This window comes from Orbilia oligospora (assembly GCF_000225545.1).
Source record: "Orbilia oligospora ATCC 24927 unplaced genomic scaffold scaffold00006, whole genome shotgun sequence".
Taxonomy (NCBI): Eukaryota; Fungi; Ascomycota; class Orbiliomycetes; order Orbiliales; family Orbiliaceae; genus Orbilia; species Orbilia oligospora.
Genome location: NW_011645563.1, coordinates 792170 through 812868, shown reverse-complemented (window position 1 = coordinate 812868; position 20699 = coordinate 792170). Strand labels below are relative to the sequence as shown.

Sequence of the window (20699 nt, the reverse complement as noted above, 5' to 3'; positions counted from 1 at the left end):
CCCTCGAGCTCCGGCCTGCAAAATCTATAAACACATACAAGCTGGAGTGATCAATTCCAGTCAAACGGCAGCATGAGTTCGAATGATAAACTAGAGGAACTAGCTCATCCAACATACTGGGATGAGCGGTATGTCTCGCCGACGGAGGATAGCTATGAGTGGTACGTCGGGTTTTAAAACGCATGGCTTTCAATTTATGCTTTATCATATTAATTTGCCCGCTAATATCAAAAAATTCACATCGTTGTCTTGAAGGTTCAAGAATTATGATCAAATCCGAGAATTTGTCGAGAAACGTATACCGGAAAAAAGCTCGAGTATAATAAATCTTGGATGCGGGAATAGTGTATGCAAAGGACAATACCCTTCCCTTTTTCTATATAGACTCTCCGTCCAATATTAACAATCCTGACAAATAATAATAGTTGATGTCACCCACAATGCACGAGGAGGGATACTGCAATATTGCCAATATTGATTTTTCAAAAATCATTATAGAGAAGATGTCCGAAAAGTATCCTGAACAGACATGGAAGGTTGCCGACGTGCGAGAGACTGGTTACCCTGACGGCCATTTTGATATCGCAATAGACAAGGTATTATGACTAGTTATACCATAACTTGGAGATTCTCTCCAACCATCCACTTACCTCGAGAGGGGCTAAGCTAGTATGTTTACTTACCGTTATTCTTGTTTTAGGGCACTCTTGACGCAATGCTTTCAGGGTCACTATGGAACCCCCCTGATCATGTTAAGGAAAGAACGACGGCGTATATAGACGAGGTTTGTACTTGGCTATTACCCTTCTTAGAGAGCTCGACAGCTAATCAACTGTGTTAAATGGTGGCTATAGATCATTCGAATTCTGAAGCCAGCTGGTAAGCTTTTGTATATAACATATCGCCAACCTCACTTTATCAAGCCAATAGTGGTTCGAGAGGATGTGTGGGATCTGAATATTGAGAAGCTCACTGAAGGAGGGGGGATGTTTGAGTATTTTGCTTATGTTCTGACAATGAAGTCGGGTTAGGAGGGCACTTGGTGTTCAAGGGCAATGGTCAGATAGATATATATACTATATATTCTTTTCATCAACGGAAAACGGCTACCCTCTTGAATACTCATAGGCGACGATGCAATGCTTGTAATAACTTACCAACTTGGTATTAGGTCCATTGGTGGTATTGATTTTAAAAACGAAGTAAATTTTAATACTCTGGGTCACAAAGCCCTTCCTAGTGGTCATATATATGAATATTCACATCTAGAAACATCCCACTTATAGCAAATACAGATACCACCGAAGGAACCTAGAATTTCTGTTTCGGCTCGAGAAATTACGAGTTATACGATCATGTTAACCACTTCCCGTTCCATGCTCCGGACGGGTGCCTTTAATGTATACATGGACTAGGGCAACGATTATATCTATTCCTATCCAGTCAACTGCCCCACCTCTATCAGAAGAGGGGCCAGCAACTTTGCAACAAATACAACCTCGTATTATCTGTCTTCGGAGCCAGGGGTTCGTTCTCAAGTGTCCAAGCTTAAGTTTTTGATTTTCGTCTAATACATAAGCTAGGGCTAACGGCAGTTTCTCCAAGCTTGGGAAAGAAGCAAGGGCGTTTTCCCTAGTACCGGCTTATCGGACCCATATCCTTTACGACCTCTTTTGCACGGCCTTGGTTACAACATATCTTACTTATCCCGCTTCCTCCTCTTCTTCTTCTGAGCTTGCAGGGATAGGTCTATCATAATTATCATCTAAATAACCCCACACAGGCAAGCTATTCACTGTTTGGGACATACACATCTAGCCAAGCAAGCTTCTTTGTCATTTTTTTGTATCATTACACATGACGATGGGATCGTTAGAGAGGTATATAAGGCGGAGGGAAAGGCGAGGTGTGAGATATGACCTATTCAGGCCAGGCACAGAAAAAGAAAAGAAAAAGTTGTAAAAAAATGGTGATAGAAGCGAGCTCGGTAAAAAGGAAATGATGGATGAACACCCCCCCGCAAGTGCCATAATGAGCAGACCAAAATCGATTATACGTGGAAAACGAATCCCTCCTTCATCCTAGGAGGCTTCGTAATAAGGGATAAAAAATGTACACAGCAGAAACCTAGTGAAAAGCAAAACAAGAAAGCCGACAGTTACTACCAGCCGGCTTCCTGAACAGGTGCAGGAGCAGCTGCAGGCGGCTGTGGTGGTTGCTCATAGGCCTCTGGTGCTGGTGCGGCCTCTTCAGTTGGTGGTGGGATGTTGGCAACTGGCTTGGCGGTGTAGTCTTGCGAGTTAGGAGCAAGGACTGGCTGTTCTTCCTTTGGTTCAATGATGGTGACGGTATCTGGGAGGGACTTGTTGGGGCCGGCCTTGCCATCTGGGTCAGAGCCACGCATGATCTTGACCTTGATACCGAGGACACCCTGACGGAGGAGAACGTGACGGGTAGCGGAGTCAATGAAGTCACGGACTGGCTGACCGGAGTGGATCATGAAACCATCCTATGAGAAATATATGTTAGCCGATGTCCAAAATTTTACATAAAATCTACGAACCGAAGAATTCGATACATACAGTGAACTTCATGGACTTGGCACGAGCAGCTCTCAGCTTTCCGGAGACAACGACTTCGCAACCCTTAGCGCCAGACTCCATGATGAATCTGAGAACACCATAGCAAGCTCTTCGGACGGCCAAACCGTTCAAGAGCTTGTATCGGAGGGACTCGCACTGAGCGACAGCGCAGAGACCTCTGTTCTGGACCTTGGCGGCATATAGGGAAACAGAGTTTTCTGGGAACTTGAATCGCTTCTGGATCAAGGAAGTGAGCTCGCGGATTCTGCGTCCCTGCTCTCCGAGAACCTCCTGGGTGTGGGTGGCACGGATGACTGTGATAATAATCGAATTAGCAATTCGTTATTTCACAGATTTTAATAATAAAAAAAGTAGCCCCAGCTACATGATCGTGTCCTCCAAGTACAACCGGTAGCTTATTGTTGGGGTATGAAGTCGGAATAGATGGACATACTGATATCGGTGACAGTTGGAGTAACTCTGACTTCGACACCAGAGTAACCTTCCTCAGCCAATTCTCTGGTGAAGAACTCGTTCAATTCGGCGTAGAAAACACCGTCGGCGACGGCCTTTCTTCTCTTGGAGATACTGTATATCCATAAATCCTCTCGTCAGCACTTCAGTCCCTAATCCCACAGATAACAATTTCCATATTCAATTTCCAACGCTAAATCTCGGCCAGAATCCAAAATTCGATGGGGATAATATCGGGGAGCACTAACGCGGTAGTGGTGGCCATTTTGGATGATTGATGGAGCTTGGTATAATGCTCGTGAGTGTCGGCGGGTGTATTTGTTTGTTTGGAGGTGATGTCGAGATCGAATGGGTCGTCGTCGTCCTGTTGTCGAAGCTGCAATGCCTGTCTGAGAAAAATTCCAAGCTGGGTTTGGTTGGGTGAGGGCTTTGCTTTGTGGAAGCCCTAATCCGGTCCCATACCTGATATGGCAATATAAGCGACATCGAGACAAACGAAATACATATCACGTGCTTCAAATGAGGCTTAAATATCTTGGCGTGCTTCTTTGGGCGACAAGCGACTGAAAATTTGCTGTCGCATTGGCAGCTCTTCCCTTCCTGAGAACTCTTAAACATCTTCAATTCATCACCAACTTTATTCATCATGGCACGAAAGAAATCTGCAACAGCCAAGGCCCGAGAGGCAGATGGCGATGTTCATCCTAAGGATACGATCCACTCGAAAGCTGTCCTCGACTTCGACACGGACAGTGAAGCTGAAAGCGCTCCACAAGCCAATGCTTCTAAGAAACGAAAGGCTACCGACGATGCTGAGGAGTCCGGATTCAAGATTAATACCGAATATGCTAAGCGATTCGAACACAACAAAAAACGAGAGGAGTTACACCGCCTTGAAGAAAAGTACGGTAAATCTGCTTCAAAGCGCCAGAAAACCGGCGGCTTAGACGACGATTCTCTTGCGTCATCTGACGAATCTTCATCTTCGTCGGAAGATGAAGATGAGTTTGGTGAACTGGTCACAAACGGCATAGATGCCCAGATTAAAGCAACAATCAATGCCATTCGATCGAAGGACCCACGAGTGTACGATGTCGAAGCCAAGTTCTTCGACGAAGACGCTGAAGACGGTGATGACAAGGCACCAAAGGAAAAGACCTTGACATTGAAGCAGTATCACCAAAAGAATATCATGGAGGGTTATACTGGTGGTGAGGACGGGGACGCGCCACCGAGGACCTACGTTGAGGAACAAGAACACCTTAAGCGAACAGTTGTTGGGGAGATGCACGCTGCCGCCGAAGGGTCGGATGATGAAGTAGATTTTTTGGTTCGCAAACCGAAGGAGCCGGAACCGGAAGCCAACGAAACACCCGACGTCGCACTACCAGAAGACCCCGAGGCGGACCCTGAGAAGTATTTAGACGCCTTCTTTACAACAAAAGCCTGGGTACCAAAGGGTGTCGCTGGAAGTGTCCCATTTGAGTCAGATGATGAAGAGGAGGAAGATGCTGCAGAGGAGTTTGAACAGATGTACAATATGAGATTCGAGGACCCAACCGTCGAGGACAGGTCGAAGATCGTCACGCATGCCAGAGATATTGCGAAACAAAAGTCGCTTAGAAGGGAGGAGAAGAGCAAAAGGAAGAAGGCAAGAGACGAAAAGAGGGCACGAAAGGAGAGAGAAGAGGAAGAGAAAAACGCAGAGAAGAACCGCTTGAGAAAGTTGAGGATAGAAGAAATGGAAAAGAAAATCAAAATGGTAAGGGAGGCTGGAGGTCTTGAGATTCAGGTTGAGGCCGAGGCCGTTGATGAGAAGTGGAAGAAGTTTCTCGATGATGCATGGGAAGACGAAAACTGGGAGCAACAGATGGGCGATCTCTACGGCGATAAATATTACGACGAGAAAGAGGACCTTAGAGATGAAGAAGAAGAAGAAGAAGGAGAAGAAATTGGGGGTAAAAAATCGAAGAAGCCAAAGAAACCGACATGGGATGACGATATTGATATCAACGATCTTGTCCCTGACTTCAAGGAGGATGATTCTATGTCTGATGCTGAAGATGCTGAGGAAGGAGGCGTCGCACTTGAAGAGCCTGTTGTTGCAGAAGCTTCATCTACAGTGGCGAAGCCGAAGAAGGGTGCGAAGAAAGATAAAAGGGCGGATAGGTTGCTTCGTGCTCAGATTGAAACATACGTGGACGACAAGATGCCGCTTTCTCTCCCTGGATCTTCAAAAAATTCCAGCGCTACCTTCCGTTACCGCGAAGTTACCCCAGAATCTTTCCAACTTACACCAACAGACATTTTATTTGCGGGTGATAAGCAGCTGAATACTTATGCTGGACTGAAAAAACTGGCGTCATATCGGGATGATGCAAAGAAATTAAAAGATAGGAAGAGGTATGCCAAAAACAAGGGCTTCAAGCTGAGGGAATGGAGAAAGGAAGTATTTGGAAAGGCTGAGATTAGTTGGGAGGAACTTAATGATGGCGGTAAGGGTGATAAACTGGCGAAGAAGGCTAAGAAAGCTTCGAAAGAAAAGAGTGATAAACCAAAAACCGAAGGTGATGACCAAGGGGCTGCTTCCGCTGAGAAGAAGAAGAAGCGAAGACGGAAGAACAAGGGTACAAAAGAAGCGGCTGACGTCGAGGCTTAAGCGCATAAATCTGAGAGTCGAGTATTGGCCTGAAATTACCTTGTAATATACTATACGGCTAAATACGTTGTATATTATATATTTGAATAATAACTATACCAGCGAGAATTTTCCTTCGTCCCTGTCCTATAGGTTCAATCTTGGCCAATTCGATATCCGTTTAATTGCTAATTTACAACTCGCCAGAACTACAAAAAGCATCCTATGCAAATCTTCAACACCAATTACCTGAGCTAGCTGACTGACACAAAAAAAACACTCCCAGTAGAAACAAAATTAACCAAACTCCTTGAGTGAGAAATCAAAAAGAGAAAGCCTTGCAATAAATGCCGTCACTGTTCGACAGAATTTGTCTATTTCCTATTTGGCTTCTCCAACCATCCATTCATTAAATTTATCTACTGCCTTCGACACCTTCCCGAGAATTCCTTCTTCTCTGGGTGGTTCCTGACTTGGAGGAACGTAATGATCGGTGTTTAGACGTTGTTGGTATCCACCTGGCATAGGCGCGATTTCACTACTTCGTCGGATAGCACTGGGATAACTACTGTAGGATGTTGATGTCGCAGTAGCCGTGTATGACGGGATTGGTTGGCCACGCATGGTCACTTCTGGTGGACCGTATGTCGTCTGTACTGGAGGAGCAGTAGGAGGCATGTCAAAAGATGTTCCAGATTCTGGTGTAGCAGTTGGGTATGCGGGTGGAGTTTGGATTGGAAATCTGGGAACACCACCTGGCTGTGGATTGGCTGGAGACTGAGGAGATTGAGTGGTGGTTGTAGAAATCGGAGTTGGGACAGCGCCTGGCTGTGGAGCTGGTGGGTCAGTGAGATTTACAGTTGTAGTGGTAGTGGCTGTGGGAGTGGTGCCGTCGTCCAAAGATTCAAGTGTATCCGTGGCTGCGACAGAAGGTGGCAGTTCTGTTAAGTTATTGATTGTAGAGGTTGGAGCAGCGGGGCGAGACGCTGGCTCGGCAGGTGGAGGGTAAATAGAATCCGAAGCTGTGTATTCCGGAGACTCCGGAAGAGGATTGGGATTTGAGGCTGGGAGATTAGGTTTTGGAGATGACGAACTCTCAGTACGAGACGGGCCTTCTGGAACAGCAGTCGTAGGAGTTACACCTGATGGCTTGGCAGCTGTAGTAGAAGAGTCGGCCATGATGAAGTTGATGACAAAATAGTGATGATGTTTTGATATATCGAGAAGAGCGAAGAGATGATGTTAAAGAGAGAAAAGAAGAGATAGAGAAGCAGGATTATAAGTGACGTTCAGTGGCGAGCGAGGCAACTACAATTGCAATGGTGTTACGATGCGATGCTCTGCTGCCGGGCTGGAAGATATGTTGTAGAATGTGTTGGAATGTTGTGTGACGTAGGCCTCTGACTGGTCCAGCACTAAGAGCCCGGGATCCCTGTCACTCTTGGTCGCCTTCTTTCGTAAGGTGAGATCCCTGTAGGCTTGGCAATACGCCAACGCGAAAGCGGTCAATATACACACGTGACATGAATATCACATGACCTGGGTCTTGCCCTAATCACCTGACCGTGTTGTGTGTTTTGGGCAAGCGAACCAACAAAGATGAATTTTGGAGCCTAAGCAACCTCGAGCCTAAGCAGCCTGACCTCGACGACAATCGACGACCTTTTCGACCATCTCCAAACACCTCATCCCACTTCCTATACCCCCCTACACGTCGACATCCTAGCTATCACCAGCTACAGATCGTTCAACATGGCCGCCCCAAACTCCAAGATTTACGTTAGTTCTCTCTTCCGACGACAACCTTCAAATTTCAAAGATTTTGAAGTCTTTTTTTCCAATTCAAGATGGCATGATGATGGATGTTATATTTGAAGGGAGGATTATTGCGACAGGACAAATTGGCTAACTGGAATTTTTCGACTTCATTTAGCCCTCTTCTGAAAGCTACGCAAAGCCAAACGAGATCGAAGTCCAGGTCTCCCAGGCCTTGATTGATCTCGAGACCAATGCTGAGCTCAAGGCCGCTTTAAGGCCGCTCCAGATCCAGTCCGCCAAGGAGGTTAGTTTCCAACAATATATCCGACATTATTTTCTAAGGGGGGGAAGGAGAACTTGGGGAGCAAGATTGTTGAGGAAAATGTGATTATGGGTGAATTTGATGAAGGTCGCGGGGAAATACATTGTACGAGGGGGTGGGGAACGTTATATTGAATTGGAAGCTGATGTGGTCATTTTTGGTTTATACAGCTCGAGATTGGGCAAGGAAAGAAGGCTATTGTCATCTTCGTCCCTATCCCATTACTATCCAACTTCCACAAGGTCCAACAGAGGTACGAGAATCATCCAAATATCCAAAATCCTTGTCGCTCAAAAGTTACAACATGCTAACAAGGAACCCGTTTTCAGACTCACCCGTGAACTTGAGAAGAAGTTCTCTGACCGCAACGTTGTCTTCATTGCTCAGCGTCGTATCCTCCCCAAGCCTGGTCGTCGCAGCCGTGTCACCCAGAAGCGCCCAAGATCGAGAACACTCACCTCTGTCCACGAGAAGATCCTCGAGGACCTTGTTTACCCAACCGAGATTGTTGGCCGACGTATCCGTACCAAGGAAGATGGCTCGAAAGTCATGAAGGTCCTCCTCGACCCCAAGGATGTTGGTGGTTTGGACTGGAAGATTGATAGTTTCGCTGAGGTCTACAAGAAGTTGACCGGAAAGAGCGTCGTCTTTGAGTTCCCCGTCCAGAGCGAATTCTAAAATATTACTATATCAAAGAAAAATATAATAATATTCGTCTCTGTTTCTTTTGCTGGCTCATTTCCTCTTTTTTTATCAACCTAATATATTAGATTTGGGGGCGCCGTCCTTCTTCACGATCATGACCCGCCTACCTTTTCGAACTGACCTCTCTCCTGTTTATACGCCCTCATGAAACTCTCTCTCACACACCACACTCTCTCACATACAATCTCACCGAAACTCCTCTGGATAACGCCTTCTCGTTTTCTTGTCACTTTATCTTAAACGGTGTTCAAAAATGGGGAACTTCTTTTCACAAACCTCCTGTGTACTACTCATTTTTTTCCTTTTTCTTTATACATATTCCCGGTCGTCTGCTGTCACTTTTCACACGAGGCTCTGTTTGAATGCCTTGTCTTTTTTTTTTTTGTAATGAATGGATATCAAGCATGAATATCTGCACATTCACAATGAAGTGCGCCGTAGTTTGACCAGAGTGGTCAAATATATATATGTCGTAGATTCAAGTTTTATATGTTTATGATCTATACTCGAATAACTTCGCTCCTGCATGCGCGATCTCGGGTTTTATCTTTTATGACCAGGTTTGGATAATTAATGATCCGGTAGTTGAACATGGCTTCAGGAATGCTATAACTCTCCGATTTGGACACAGCTCGTAAATGTCTCGAGGTAGACATGGTGGAAAAGGCAAACAAAAATGCAAATGCGGGTAAGATGTCGGCCATCGGAGCACCTTCCAGGTTCCACAGCACCTTGAGGTCTCATCGTCTGTCGGCATGGTGGCAACAGCTAGTTCGGGCGCTCTTCGGACGCATTGACGTCCAAACTAAAACATCCTTTCATCCAAGAAGCCGCGTGTCCCACTAATACGATTGTGTAGACATGCAGATTGGCATCACTACCGTATGTGAACTCAATATGCATGGTATGTACAAGCATTTGTCAGTGAGCGTTTTTATCCATCGACACGAGAATTTCACTGAGTAGCATCACTGGTATGGGACTGTTACAGGTTGAACAATGGTTAATTCGTAAGCCTCTCCCCCCTCCCCATTGTGTCGGGATCGCCTAATCTCGCTCGGTAGAATTGTTCCAGTCGCAAGCTTGAGGCCTGGGGACGTGCGGGTCGACATCATTGAATCAATTTAGCAAGTATGAAGGTAAGATTGGACAATTGATCCCTATATAAATGAGTATTCAAGGTTTAGGCTAACGTCGACGAGGTGCATAAAATGATATCAATATCAGAGATTCTAAGCCGTTGGCGGTATCGATAGGGCTCCTAATGCGCCCGATGCCAATATTGCAATATCCAATATGTCAAGCTGCCACATGACGAATTAATATCTCGACATCATTCGTGGAGAAGACCGAGCAATCCAAGATTGTTCCCCGATGCTCCTTCAACCTCGGTGGAGTTACATCTATGGCTGGCCTGGCTCTCGCTTCATTTCTTTCCCGAAAGAGGAGGCTTAGCTCCCATCGACGAGCACCCATCCCTGCGCTGGCTTACGCGTCGTAACACACCCACATTTTCGGCCAACGAAACCGAAAGCCAAATGTGTGAGTGAAAAAAATGTTTCCGTTTGTTCTGCAGGTGGACAGAGGAGTCATATGGAGCCTTTGGTTAGGTCTGGGCTGGGCTTGGGGGAGGATCCAACTATGGCTGGCCCCAGCTCCTCTTCCTCATTCTCACCTCATGCCATGGACTCTTGTTTTCCGATATTGACCTTTACTCCCGGCCAATATTGAAGGACAAGGGAAGTTCGACAAGAGGGAAGAGAAAGAAGCCACGAATCCATATCTTTCATCGTTTCACCCTAACCTCTTTCCCAAATCCCATACCGGATATCCGTTATCCTGTCCCTCATTTCTGGTGGCTTTCCCGCAGAATCCAGGGCTGGCGTAGAGAGAAAAAGCGGGTAACAGATTGAGGAGCCCACCCGCTGATTACGTACCGTCCGATATCAGAAGGTTGTTTTCCTTCTAGTCCCTCGATTGAATCTATTTCTGTGCGGCAGCTGTTCATGGTTGCACACTATTCCGAATAGTTTTAATTCCTGGTGGCCCCCCTCAATCCATCTCCTTTCTCTTTTCGTCTTTGGAGATTTAGTGAATTCTATCCTATCTTCGAACTCCCACTACTATCCTTCTGATCCTTTTCTATATCCTTTGATTTGCTTGATACCCTTAATCCGGATCAAGCATCTCTTCCTAATACCTTTCCCGTCATGGAACGCCGGGAAAATCCATTGATGGAAGAATATGCTTCCTCCAACCCTTACATTACTGACAACGGTGTGCCAACAATGCCCCTCGACGGCTTCGTCGCCGATGGCTTCCGTCCCGGCAGCGGCCCGCGCCTCCCCATGGTCGTCGTGAACCCCTATATCACTGCCACAACAGAGACAACTGCAGACATGGCTGTAACAGACGGATACTTCAACGGGCGCCCACATCAGCAACTCCCCGTCGTGCATCTTCCCGACGAGGATCCAGTAAAAACAGCGATGCCAGAGCCAACACCACGGGATCACACAACTGAAAACGACGAGACGCAAGTGGCTTCTCCAAGGCCGTCGCAAGATGATGATAGACAAACTGTTTATTCCCGGGTTAGTTTCGGATCCGAAAGGAGTACGCTACCGCCGTCTTATACTTCGCGACCGATGTCGAGGAGAGTTTCTTATGAAGAGGAAGATAGAGATGGTGAATCTGGGCATGGACAGGCCACTGAGATTAGGCCGTTGATTATGGGAGAGTGTTTGTGCAGGCATCCGCAGTGTATCAGCTGTGTAGCAAATGGAACGGCATATAGGGATCGGGAAGAGCGTTCTTCTTGGAGAAAGAGGTTAAGATGCGCGAGGGGTTGCACAAGAGGGGGGGTAGCAAAGAGGAGATCGAGGAAGTTTAGATTCTGCTGTGCTTCGATCTTCTTCTTGATATTCACTTGGGTATTGTTTGGTGGACTGATGTGGAGGGATGCGTCGAATCGGTTGAAGCAGAGCATGGTAAGTTATTACAGTTACGCTCGGGGTTATCTACAGTGCTAAATAATTTGAATTTAGGAGTACATGTCGTCGAGTTCACAATGCGGGGATATGCTACCAGGGCTTTATGACGAATCGTTTACAGTACCGATCAACAACTCTCTCTCATCATTCTCACTACGTCAGTCAGTCGTATACGATACGCCGAAAGATCATTTTTCGACCCGCATAAACGTCGGTGGAACTGTCTATCTTGAACATGCTTCAAAAGATGAACCATTTGAGAGCGACGATGCTAAAGTTACAGTCAAATACATGGTTTCTGATGAGACTGTTCTCCGGGATATTGATATTAGAATGACTGGGAATGGAGTTGTTATTCACGTAAGTTAGAGGAGGATCAGGATTGGTTTTCTTTAGTCCACTATAAGGCTAATACCTTAACTTAAGACGAATGCATATACGACTCAACCCGCCGAAGATCAGAGAGAAGTCTGCGTGGACTTCGTGGTCACCGTCAAGTTCCCTAAACATGCGTCTACCACCGAACTCGAACACCTTCTTATCGACACCGAACATCTTTCTATCGTGATGCGACCTTCTCTTTCCCTCAAAGTTCACGACAAAGCATTATTGAACTCTATTACTGGAATGGTCTGGTCAGGAGCCAGGCAGCAAACTAAAATCCAGGATGATGAGAAATTGAGGAGTGCAAACTTTGGCTTGCAAGCTCGGCATTTGCTGGTCGGCACGACGACTGGCAATATTCTTGGAGTTTGGGGTTTGGCGGATTCAGCTTCGTTCGAGACCAAGTCGTAAGTTTCTCTATTCATAGATTTTGAATATTGGAGGGTAGCTAATGGGCAACTAGTGGAAATATCGATATTGGCGTCAACTCTGTCACATCGTTCTCAAACATGTCTCCTCAAACCGACTTCACTGTTAATTCAGTCTCCGGGGATGTCGCGATACACTCTGTATCCACCGACGGCGCACTCCACCCATTCCACAAAGACCTCAAAAAGTACAATACCGTCATTAGAACCATCAGCGGTAATATCATCGGCCAATACCTCCTCGGCTCTTCGCTGTCCGTCCAATCTATCAGCGGCGACATCAGAGCCGATATTCTCCCCATCTCGCCCACCGGCGCCGGTAGCTCTCTCGAAGAAAGTATCACATTGGATACGGACACAAAGAGCGGCAGAACTCATATGAGCTTCTTGGAAGCCACCGATGCAAAGATTCTCACTGAGCCGCAAACCCTTCTCAGGAACCGAGCCGTTCAAACAGTTCTCAGCTGGATCGAAGACAAGCAGCGCAAAATCTGGCAGGTGATCCAGAAGCATTGCTCAGATCACGACGAAAAGTCCCATACTCACGGCGATGTCAAAGCTAGCCATGCCGGCCATGCCGAAATTTCTCACCCAGATCCTGACGTTGCGGCTCTGTATGTCGACCCACAAGACATGGGTCTTGCGAATTTATCGTTTTTCAAGGCTATGCATACCACTGTTTCTGGAGAAGTGTTTGTTCACTATTCTGCTGCTTTCGAAGGAAGGGTCAAAGCTTCCAGTTTGACGGGGGATATCGAAGTCGCTGGTGAAAATGTTAAAATTATCAGGAACTCCAGAAATGGACCCGTTGGTAAGATTGTGGAGGCGGTGCACGGAAATAGCGAAGACGGTTTCGTGGAAAGCAAGACCATTAGTGGTGATATCAAAATTTGCATTGGAGATGCTAGATGGTAATTATTGGTAGCGATATTACTATTGCACAGCCCCTTCCTTAAGCGGCTATAGAACGGGGTTTCTATTTCTCTTTTTATTTTACTTTATTTCTTTTGTATATCTCCTTTCTCTGTTACTTCTGTTTTTTTTTTTCCCCCCCTTGGTACACTAATATCTGGGAACTCCAAGGAGTTTTTTATGGCGAAGAGCAAAATAATCAACAGGCCTGTTGTCAATCATTTCATTTGTGAAGGAAAGGGGAAAAGTATGCGGAGAAGTGGACTACTCTCCAGTTTTTGGGTCTGATTTTTCCGGAGGGTTATAATATCCGATTTGATATACTATCTATGGCGTTTTTTGCGGTGTTACTTTTAGTCTTCCTTGTACCTTATACCAATGTGTCCCTTTTTTTTATTTTTTTATTTTTTTATTTTTTTTTTATTTTTTATAACTGTTTCGATTTTGAGCAAGCGGAAACCAGCGGAAAATCAGATCCCGACTCTCGTTATCTCTTTCCTTCGTTTTGTATCCTTTTTCACCATTTTTGTACCTCTGCACTTTCCTTTTTATCCTGAACGAGTTTTTTTGTTGGGAGAATTCGCTTTTGGCAGATACTATTTGTGTCGAGAGCAGGATCACGAGGAGGGGCCTTTCAGCTATCGCGGCCTTGAAGGTCATTTGGATGGGGAGGTCATGGCATCTGCTAATTACCTAATTATCTATCATGGGGTGTGTGAGATAGATCGGAGTATACGAGTATACACACCGTTGAAAAACGAAGAAAATAAAATAAAATAAAATAAACATTTTAAACATTAATCACACCGAATCTTTGTGAATGGCATAATTGTGAGAGTTCAACATAGTTCTGTTCGCCATCCGTATTTTTATTTTTTGGCGGGGGAAAATTTCGAGGTTGTGGAACATGTTATGTTTTGTGGATTTGTCTGACCCACTTTTGACGTTTCTGAGCTTCGCTATGGGTTATGAAACGCTCTTGGTGACAAAACACCCTTGAAGGTTATGAAGAAACGCTTCCTCTCGCGATCGAAGAACCCGAACACAAGCAACTTATGGCGGGCTTGACCTTGACCTTTTTCGTTTGAAGGGCCTAAGGTTTCTCTATATCAGCGCTACAGAAATCATAATATATGTGAACTCAAACTTCTGGGGAAAGTTTTCCCACCACTGATACTCCACAACCAAGGCATCATTTCCTATTTTTGTAGTTTGGATGGCTAAATTAATTGATCCGTGCAGTAGTTATGATAAAATATCTGATATTGATATTGATACACAGCGCCCATGGTTCGAGGTTGTGTTCGGATGAAGTTGCTTCCGCTGGAGTCTTTGCTGAAAGGGTGAATAGTTTATAAAGACCATGGAACCGCATATGATGGTGCTCTTTTCTCTCTCTTTCTTCCTTAGGCATTCCAGGTTGAAGCTTCGATACTCCCAACAGTTCTTCTTTTTATCCTTCTCTTTTTTTCCCCTCTACTGTGCTTGGTCACATTCGTTTCTCTACAGGACCGGTTCCTATTATATTTTTCGAATAAATAACTACTACTTCTTTATCACCCTTCCATTCATTTGACATCATAGTCCCTCTTTGAATCTCAAGCCTTTCTTCAAATCTAAATCATATATCTCAATATATCAATACTCCAAAATGCATCCTTCAATCTTTTTCACAGCACTCACCCTCATCTCCGCCACATTCACCACAGCGGCACCGATCAATAGACGAGCATTATCCCTTCGCTCCTACAATCAGATGTCTATCTCCTCGGGCGTGGGTGGTAGCGCTGAAGCCCGTGCCAAGGCAATTTGGTCTCAAGGATTAAACTTAAACAACCTGGCAGCGATCAGTGATGCCGACCTTGCCATTTTGAAGGTGGAGAGGAGTAATGCAGAGTCAGCCGAGACTGAAGCGTTTAATCCCGCTATCAGTGCAGCTAGTGGAGCCGAGAAGGAGGCATTGCAGGTTGGAAAGATTGCTAATAAGGTATTTACTTATATTCTCATGATATCTGTTACATATATAGTCGTTCAGGATATCAGTTTACTGAATACATGACTTTTGGGAATATGTATAGGTCCTAAAACTCACCGGACTATCACAAGTTCGCCAGATTGCGATCGCAAAGAAGGAAGCTAAGGGACAGACGGTGTCTGCTTCGGAACGCGCGGCACTTCAGGACTCTTTGACAAAATTGGCAAAGAATATTGAAACGGATAAGAAGAATGCCGGAAAGACGTCGAAAGCGGTGTCGTTTGTTGGGCAGACCAGCGTGAAGTTGTAGTAGATGTAATATGCATAGTAGTTGGTTGGGGGGGAGGAATAAATAATAGAGAGAAGAGTCTGTTGGGGAAACCAGCTTGTATATTATATCAGCCAGACGTATAATATACGTATACAATAACGGCATCTAATAATACTACTTACTCATACATACCTATCCCGTCGTACATGAGACTAAACTGTCGCGTAGTCTCGAGACCCTGATCGACTGTATACTAATGACTACCTATAAAGTGTGTTGGCGTGTTGGAGCGTCGTCATGCATGTCTCGGCTGGTTGGCTGCTGCTGGCTGGCTGGCCTGGAGCGTGACAGCTTCCCATCAAGTTGGACGGTATCACAGACAGCATCATCATAATCACCACCACCATCGTCACCGGTCGACTCTTCCAGCATCATCCTCCTGCACGATATCGCCAAATCATCTCTTGCCCTTCAATCTATCTATCTGCTCGCGTGCATAAACGTTCCATCTGTCTAGCTTCTCCCTGAAGCTTCTATAGTTTTTTTTTCCCCCCCTCCAGCAGTCTCGCTCGAATGCTGTCTCGATAGCATAAGATCAAGAGCATCATCGCCTCAACGGTACAACCCTGGTCATATCCGACGCTTCCCGGCAGCCAGAGACCCTCCTCCCGACGGCACCCCGTATGGGTGCATAAACTTCTTTATCTACTTCAATTCCATAGCTACTACTACTGCTGCTGCTGCTGCTGCTGCTGCTGCTTCGTCAATCCTCCAACTCTTTTCTATTCTCACCTTATAGGCAGCTATGGAATTCATCAAAGTCGCAAAAGTTGTCAACCCCTCTTCAACCCCTCACCTGCAATCCTTATCTAAATCAACCTCCGCTGACCGTCAATCCCACAACAAACAGGTCGATAATGTTGTCCTCCTGCACTCCGGAAACCCTATTCCAGGAACTTTACATATCACCCCTCATCATTTAATCTTCAAACGTCAGTTGGCACCGGAACAACCTTCTTCCCCGCCGGTTCCCAGAACAGCACCGGAGATATGGATTACGTATCCCATCATTTACACCGTCGACAGACAGTGTATCGGTAGTTATGTCGGTCAAGACTCGCCTTCCCCTTCGAATGGGACGAACGGCAACAACGGCACACCGGAACGAAGAGGTTTAAGCAGGGAAACGAGCAATGTTAGCGATGAACTTACCTTATCGGCTACGGAGGCCCAGAAGAGGCTACAGGCACTCGCTATTAGGCTACGGTGCAGGGATTTTACGTTTATCACATTTTGTTTCGATACAGAGCAGGAGGCTAGGGATGTTTTTGATAGCATAAAGAGATTGACTTGTGGTGGTATGTATTTTGATTGCTTTTTATTTTGGTGTATAGTGCCACTGTTGGGACTGACGTACTGGGAAGCAGGCACGGTGGAACGGCTGTATGCGTTTATATACAAGCCAACGAAGTTTGAAATGCCATTTAATGGTTGGAGGATATATGACCCGCAAAGAGAGTTTGACAGACAGGGCATAACGCAGGACTGGAGGCTGTCCAACATAAATTCTAATTATACTGTCTGTTATTTCCTCCGTCCTTTTACTGCTCGAGTGTGGATGGAGACTAACAATTATCATTTAGTTTTGCGATACGTACCCTGCTAAACTTTACATCCCGGCCACGATATCCGACAACACCCTCAATTACGTCGCTAAATTCCGTTCCCGCCAGCGGGTTCCCGTCTTAACTTACATACACAGTGTCAACAACTGCACCTTAACCCGGTGCGCGCAGCCGCTCACAGGACTCCAGAAGAATCGGAGTATACAGGACGAAAAACTGGTCCACGCGATATTTAAATCTTCGAATGCATCTGGCTATGCCAGCCTCGGGATATCAAACCCGGAGGCCTCCTCATCTTCACAATCCCTCGTCAACGTCGAACAGGGTGCGAAGCTGATATATGGCGCCCAGCAATCAAATCTTATCGTGGATGCGCGACCTAGTGTTAACGCCTATGCGCAGCAGGCCGGGGGCGCAGGGTCTGAGGTGATGGACAACTACAAGTTTGCAAAGAAAGAGTACCTTGGTATCGACAATATACATGTCATGCGAAAGTCGTTGGATAGAGTTTTGGAGGCGATAAAAGATTCGGATATTACGCCTTTCCCAGCGAATAGAGATCTTTTAACAAAGAGTAATTGGTTAAGGCATATCACGGCTTTGATGCAGGGGACCGACTTGATTGTACGGCAGGTAGCGTTGGAGCACTCGCATGTGCTGATCCATTGTTCGGACGGATGGGATCGGACGGCACAGTTGGCGGCACTCGCGCAGATATGCCTGGATCCGTATTTCAGGACATTGGAAGGGTTTATGGTGCTTGTGGAGAAGGATTGGATCTCGTTTGGCCATAAGTTTAGGGATCGGTGCGGGTTTTTGAGTAGCGAAAAGTGGTTTACACAACCCGGGGGTGGTGATGGAGGGCAAGGAGGAGGAAGTGGGTTCGAACAGGCGATCGGGGCTGCGAGGATGTTTTTCAACCAGCAAGCGAGTAATCTTATGGGCGGGGACGATGATAGCGACCCTGAGGGGCTGGATAGCCCGACACCTGGCCGTGGAGGAAAGGGGAAGAAGGACAAGGGTGTGAATATTAAAGAAACGTCACCAGTGTTCTTGCAGTTCCTAGATGCAACATACCAGCTTATGCAGCAGCATCCGAAGAGATTTGAGTTCAACGAGAGGTTTTTGAGGAGGCTGCTCTACCATATGTATTCGTGCCAGTACGGGACTTTTCTTTACAATAGCGAGAAGGAGAGGGTTGATGCACGGCTGGAAAGGAGGACGCGGTCGGTGTGGGACTATTTTTTGGCGAGGAGACAAGAGTGGCTGAGCCCTGAATACGATGCTACGGTTGATACGGATGAGAGGGGGCTCGGCGGGCGGGTGATATTCCCGGCGACGATTGGGACTGGGGCGGTGAGATGGTGGCCTGAAGTATTTGGGCGGGCGGATGAGGAGATGAATGGGCGTGCATCGATATTCGGGAAGGCTGGAGAGCCGTTACCCATGAGGTCGACTGATAATACGACGGCTAGGCAAAGCCCCGTAGCTGTTGAAGAGGATGGGAATGGGGGCCTGAGATCACAGGATGTGACTGTGAAGGCGGCGACAGATGATGACATTGCGAAATCTGCAGCTGTGCTAGGGACTGAGAGGGCAACAGAATTAGCAGAGGAAGGGGAGGATGTAGATTCGGTGGTCGTGGAAAGTCCTGAAGAAGGACAGGATCGAGTGGATGAAGCGAGTATCTGCGCGACTCTAGCGTCTAATACAACGTTAGATATGTCCGAATCAGTTCAAGTCAATGAAAGTGATTCGAGGATGTCATCGCCGCCGATAATCTCTTTAGATCATACACCGGAGAAGCTGGACAAGGATGAGAGGGTCTTGGAGGATGGGGAGGAAGACGAGCCGGTGAATATCTCGTTGGATGGGAATTCGGATCCTCTGGGCGGGCACGAAACTGTTGATGTCGCGTTATCGCCGAGCCCGAGGAATCAGGGAAGGGGGATTGGGGGGATTGGATCGAGGTTTTCAAGGAGTCGGACGCCGAAGACGACTACGGTTACGAAGGGTATTGAGGAGCTTGAGTTGGTGTAGCTTCCCCCCATGCATCATTGAGCCCTTCTTATGACTTTTATAATATCCCTTCCATGCACCCACCCTCTACTCTTATTTCTTCGATTCTCTTTAAATTCTCTTTTTAACGAAGATGACTATATCTTTCTGCGGTATTAATGAGGGTCCGACTGGCGTTTTTTTTTCATATATTCTCTTTCCTCCTCTTTTTTTTTTTTTAAATGATCGATATAATTTAAGTCTTGCAATGTGCTGTCGTTAGTATAGTATACAGTGCACTGGAGTTGGAAGGATGCCGGGTTTCTTATATTATTTCCTTCGTTTCTCATATTTGATTTAAATAATTTTATTTCTATGAGACTTAAACATCATAAAGTTATATACGTAAAACAAGACTATATACGTATGCACCCACACACTCCGGTCCATTCTATCTATATTTACACATTTGATGATTACTGGATACCCGTTAGCCGGTGATACTATAGATCCAAAGTTGCGTTGTGTTGTAGATTTATAGAATGCATCTGGACTCTGACTTTATATTATACAAGCACAGGTCTCGGGTGGAACGGAGTTTATCTGGAAGTTTATAAATAAATAAAATTATGAAAAAAAAGGAAGAAAGAAGAAGAAGAGCCGCAAGTGATTGCAATGATAATTATTAAGTACATAATACGGCAGATCCCGGTCGGAGGCTGTCGGTGACTTTTGATCTCAGTTTGGCTGAGTAAGTCAGTACTTAAGTACCTATTGTCAGTGACGGATGTTTACGGATCCTTATTCTAGATGCTGAGAGATAGTCGGAGACCCTGAACATCAATTCATCCGATGATTTCTAACCCTCCTCCTTTTTACTTGGAGGATAGTACTTGAGTATACTACATGTACTGAAGTATGTATTGTATGGGGGTTGTATGTGGTCTAAGAATAAGTGATCAATCCTGGACCTGGGCGTTTCATGATACCGAGAATTGCGTATGCTCGTATAACGTATACATACAATTCCATTCTACTCTTCCAGCTGCCAGTTTATATATACTTGGTACTTACATACTTAAGTATCCAAGTATCCAAGTATCCAAGTATCTAAACTATCGTCAAGAATATCATAATACAAAAGAGGATGGACGGTGAGGTAAGGCAGAGTAATCAGCCCGGACCAGACTAACCCCGAGGATCCGTTCTATCACCAGAACGTCATATACCGTGGAGGGTATTACATATCAATTATATCTGGGCAGCTGCCACGCCACCATCTGCATCTATCTCCCTCTACTCTACTCTACTACTTCCATCATCATCACTCCATCATCACCATCATCGTCATTATTATTATTATTATTCACCTTACAATACAAAATACAAATACAAACCTAAGAAAGAAGTAGTATTCGGCAGTCCGGTCCCTTCCACCCCGTTTGGTTAACCGTTAACGTTTGAATCGAATTGTAATATTTTGTGTGTGTCGGCTGTGCTGTGTCGGCCTGGCCCTGCGCTTTTGGGTTTTCTGTTGCAACTGCGACCTGTTTCGAGCTGGAACTGGAACTTGGGACTAGAACAACCTTCCCGGATTCCCTGCCCCGAAGAAGTTTATTAATTATCATTCCCCT

The 20699-nt window shown here is 45.8% G+C and overlaps 8 protein-coding genes across 8 annotated transcripts; 6 read left to right on the top strand and 2 right to left on the bottom strand.

The window, feature by feature from the left end:
- Window positions 1-72: 72 nt before the first annotated feature.
- Window positions 73-1031, top strand: AOL_s00006g260 (uncharacterized protein; the record flags this gene model as incomplete). The annotated part of the gene is made up of 5 exons (XM_011119569.1): window positions 73-161; window positions 256-346; window positions 426-596; window positions 701-784; window positions 855-1031. The coding sequence occupies 5 exons, from the start codon at window positions 73-75 to the stop codon at window positions 1029-1031; spliced, it is 612 nt and encodes a 203-aa protein (XP_011117871.1).
- A 1130-nt stretch (window positions 1032-2161) lies between these two features.
- On the bottom strand, window positions 2162-3321 carry AOL_s00006g259 (uncharacterized protein; the record flags this gene model as incomplete). The annotated part of the gene is made up of 4 exons (XM_011119568.1): window positions 2162-2509; window positions 2583-2896; window positions 3037-3170; window positions 3305-3321. 4 exons carry the CDS (start codon window positions 3319-3321, stop codon window positions 2162-2164), a joined length of 813 nt encoding a protein of 270 aa, XP_011117870.1.
- Window positions 3322-3702: 381 nt separating this feature from the next.
- Window positions 3703-5715, top strand: AOL_s00006g258 (uncharacterized protein; the record flags this gene model as incomplete). The annotated part of the gene is made up of 1 exon (XM_011119567.1): window positions 3703-5715. The coding sequence occupies one exon, from the start codon at window positions 3703-3705 to the stop codon at window positions 5713-5715; it is 2013 nt and encodes a 670-aa protein (XP_011117869.1).
- A 360-nt stretch (window positions 5716-6075) lies between these two features.
- AOL_s00006g257 (uncharacterized protein) lies at window positions 6076-6873 on the bottom strand (the record flags this gene model as incomplete). Its single annotated transcript, XM_011119566.1, has 1 exon — window positions 6076-6873. The coding sequence occupies one exon, from the start codon at window positions 6871-6873 to the stop codon at window positions 6076-6078; it is 798 nt and encodes a 265-aa protein (XP_011117868.1).
- A 573-nt stretch (window positions 6874-7446) lies between these two features.
- On the top strand, window positions 7447-8452 carry AOL_s00006g256 (uncharacterized protein; the record flags this gene model as incomplete). Its single annotated transcript, XM_011119565.1, has 4 exons — window positions 7447-7473; window positions 7628-7756; window positions 7945-8027; window positions 8104-8452. 4 exons carry the CDS (start codon window positions 7447-7449, stop codon window positions 8450-8452), a joined length of 588 nt encoding a protein of 195 aa, XP_011117867.1.
- A 2237-nt stretch (window positions 8453-10689) lies between these two features.
- On the top strand, window positions 10690-13199 carry AOL_s00006g255 (uncharacterized protein; the record flags this gene model as incomplete). Its single annotated transcript, XM_011119564.1, has 4 exons — window positions 10690-11469; window positions 11527-11832; window positions 11899-12263; window positions 12320-13199. The coding sequence occupies 4 exons, from the start codon at window positions 10690-10692 to the stop codon at window positions 13197-13199; spliced, it is 2331 nt and encodes a 776-aa protein (XP_011117866.1).
- A 1648-nt stretch (window positions 13200-14847) lies between these two features.
- Window positions 14848-15481, top strand: AOL_s00006g254 (uncharacterized protein; the record flags this gene model as incomplete). Its single annotated transcript, XM_011119563.1, has 2 exons — window positions 14848-15183; window positions 15275-15481. 2 exons carry the CDS (start codon window positions 14848-14850, stop codon window positions 15479-15481), a joined length of 543 nt encoding a protein of 180 aa, XP_011117865.1.
- A 766-nt stretch (window positions 15482-16247) lies between these two features.
- AOL_s00006g253 (uncharacterized protein) lies at window positions 16248-19107 on the top strand (the record flags this gene model as incomplete). Its single annotated transcript, XM_011119562.1, has 3 exons — window positions 16248-16800; window positions 16870-17021; window positions 17086-19107. 3 exons carry the CDS (start codon window positions 16248-16250, stop codon window positions 19105-19107), a joined length of 2727 nt encoding a protein of 908 aa, XP_011117864.1.
- Between the last annotated feature and the right edge of the window lie 1592 nt (window positions 19108-20699).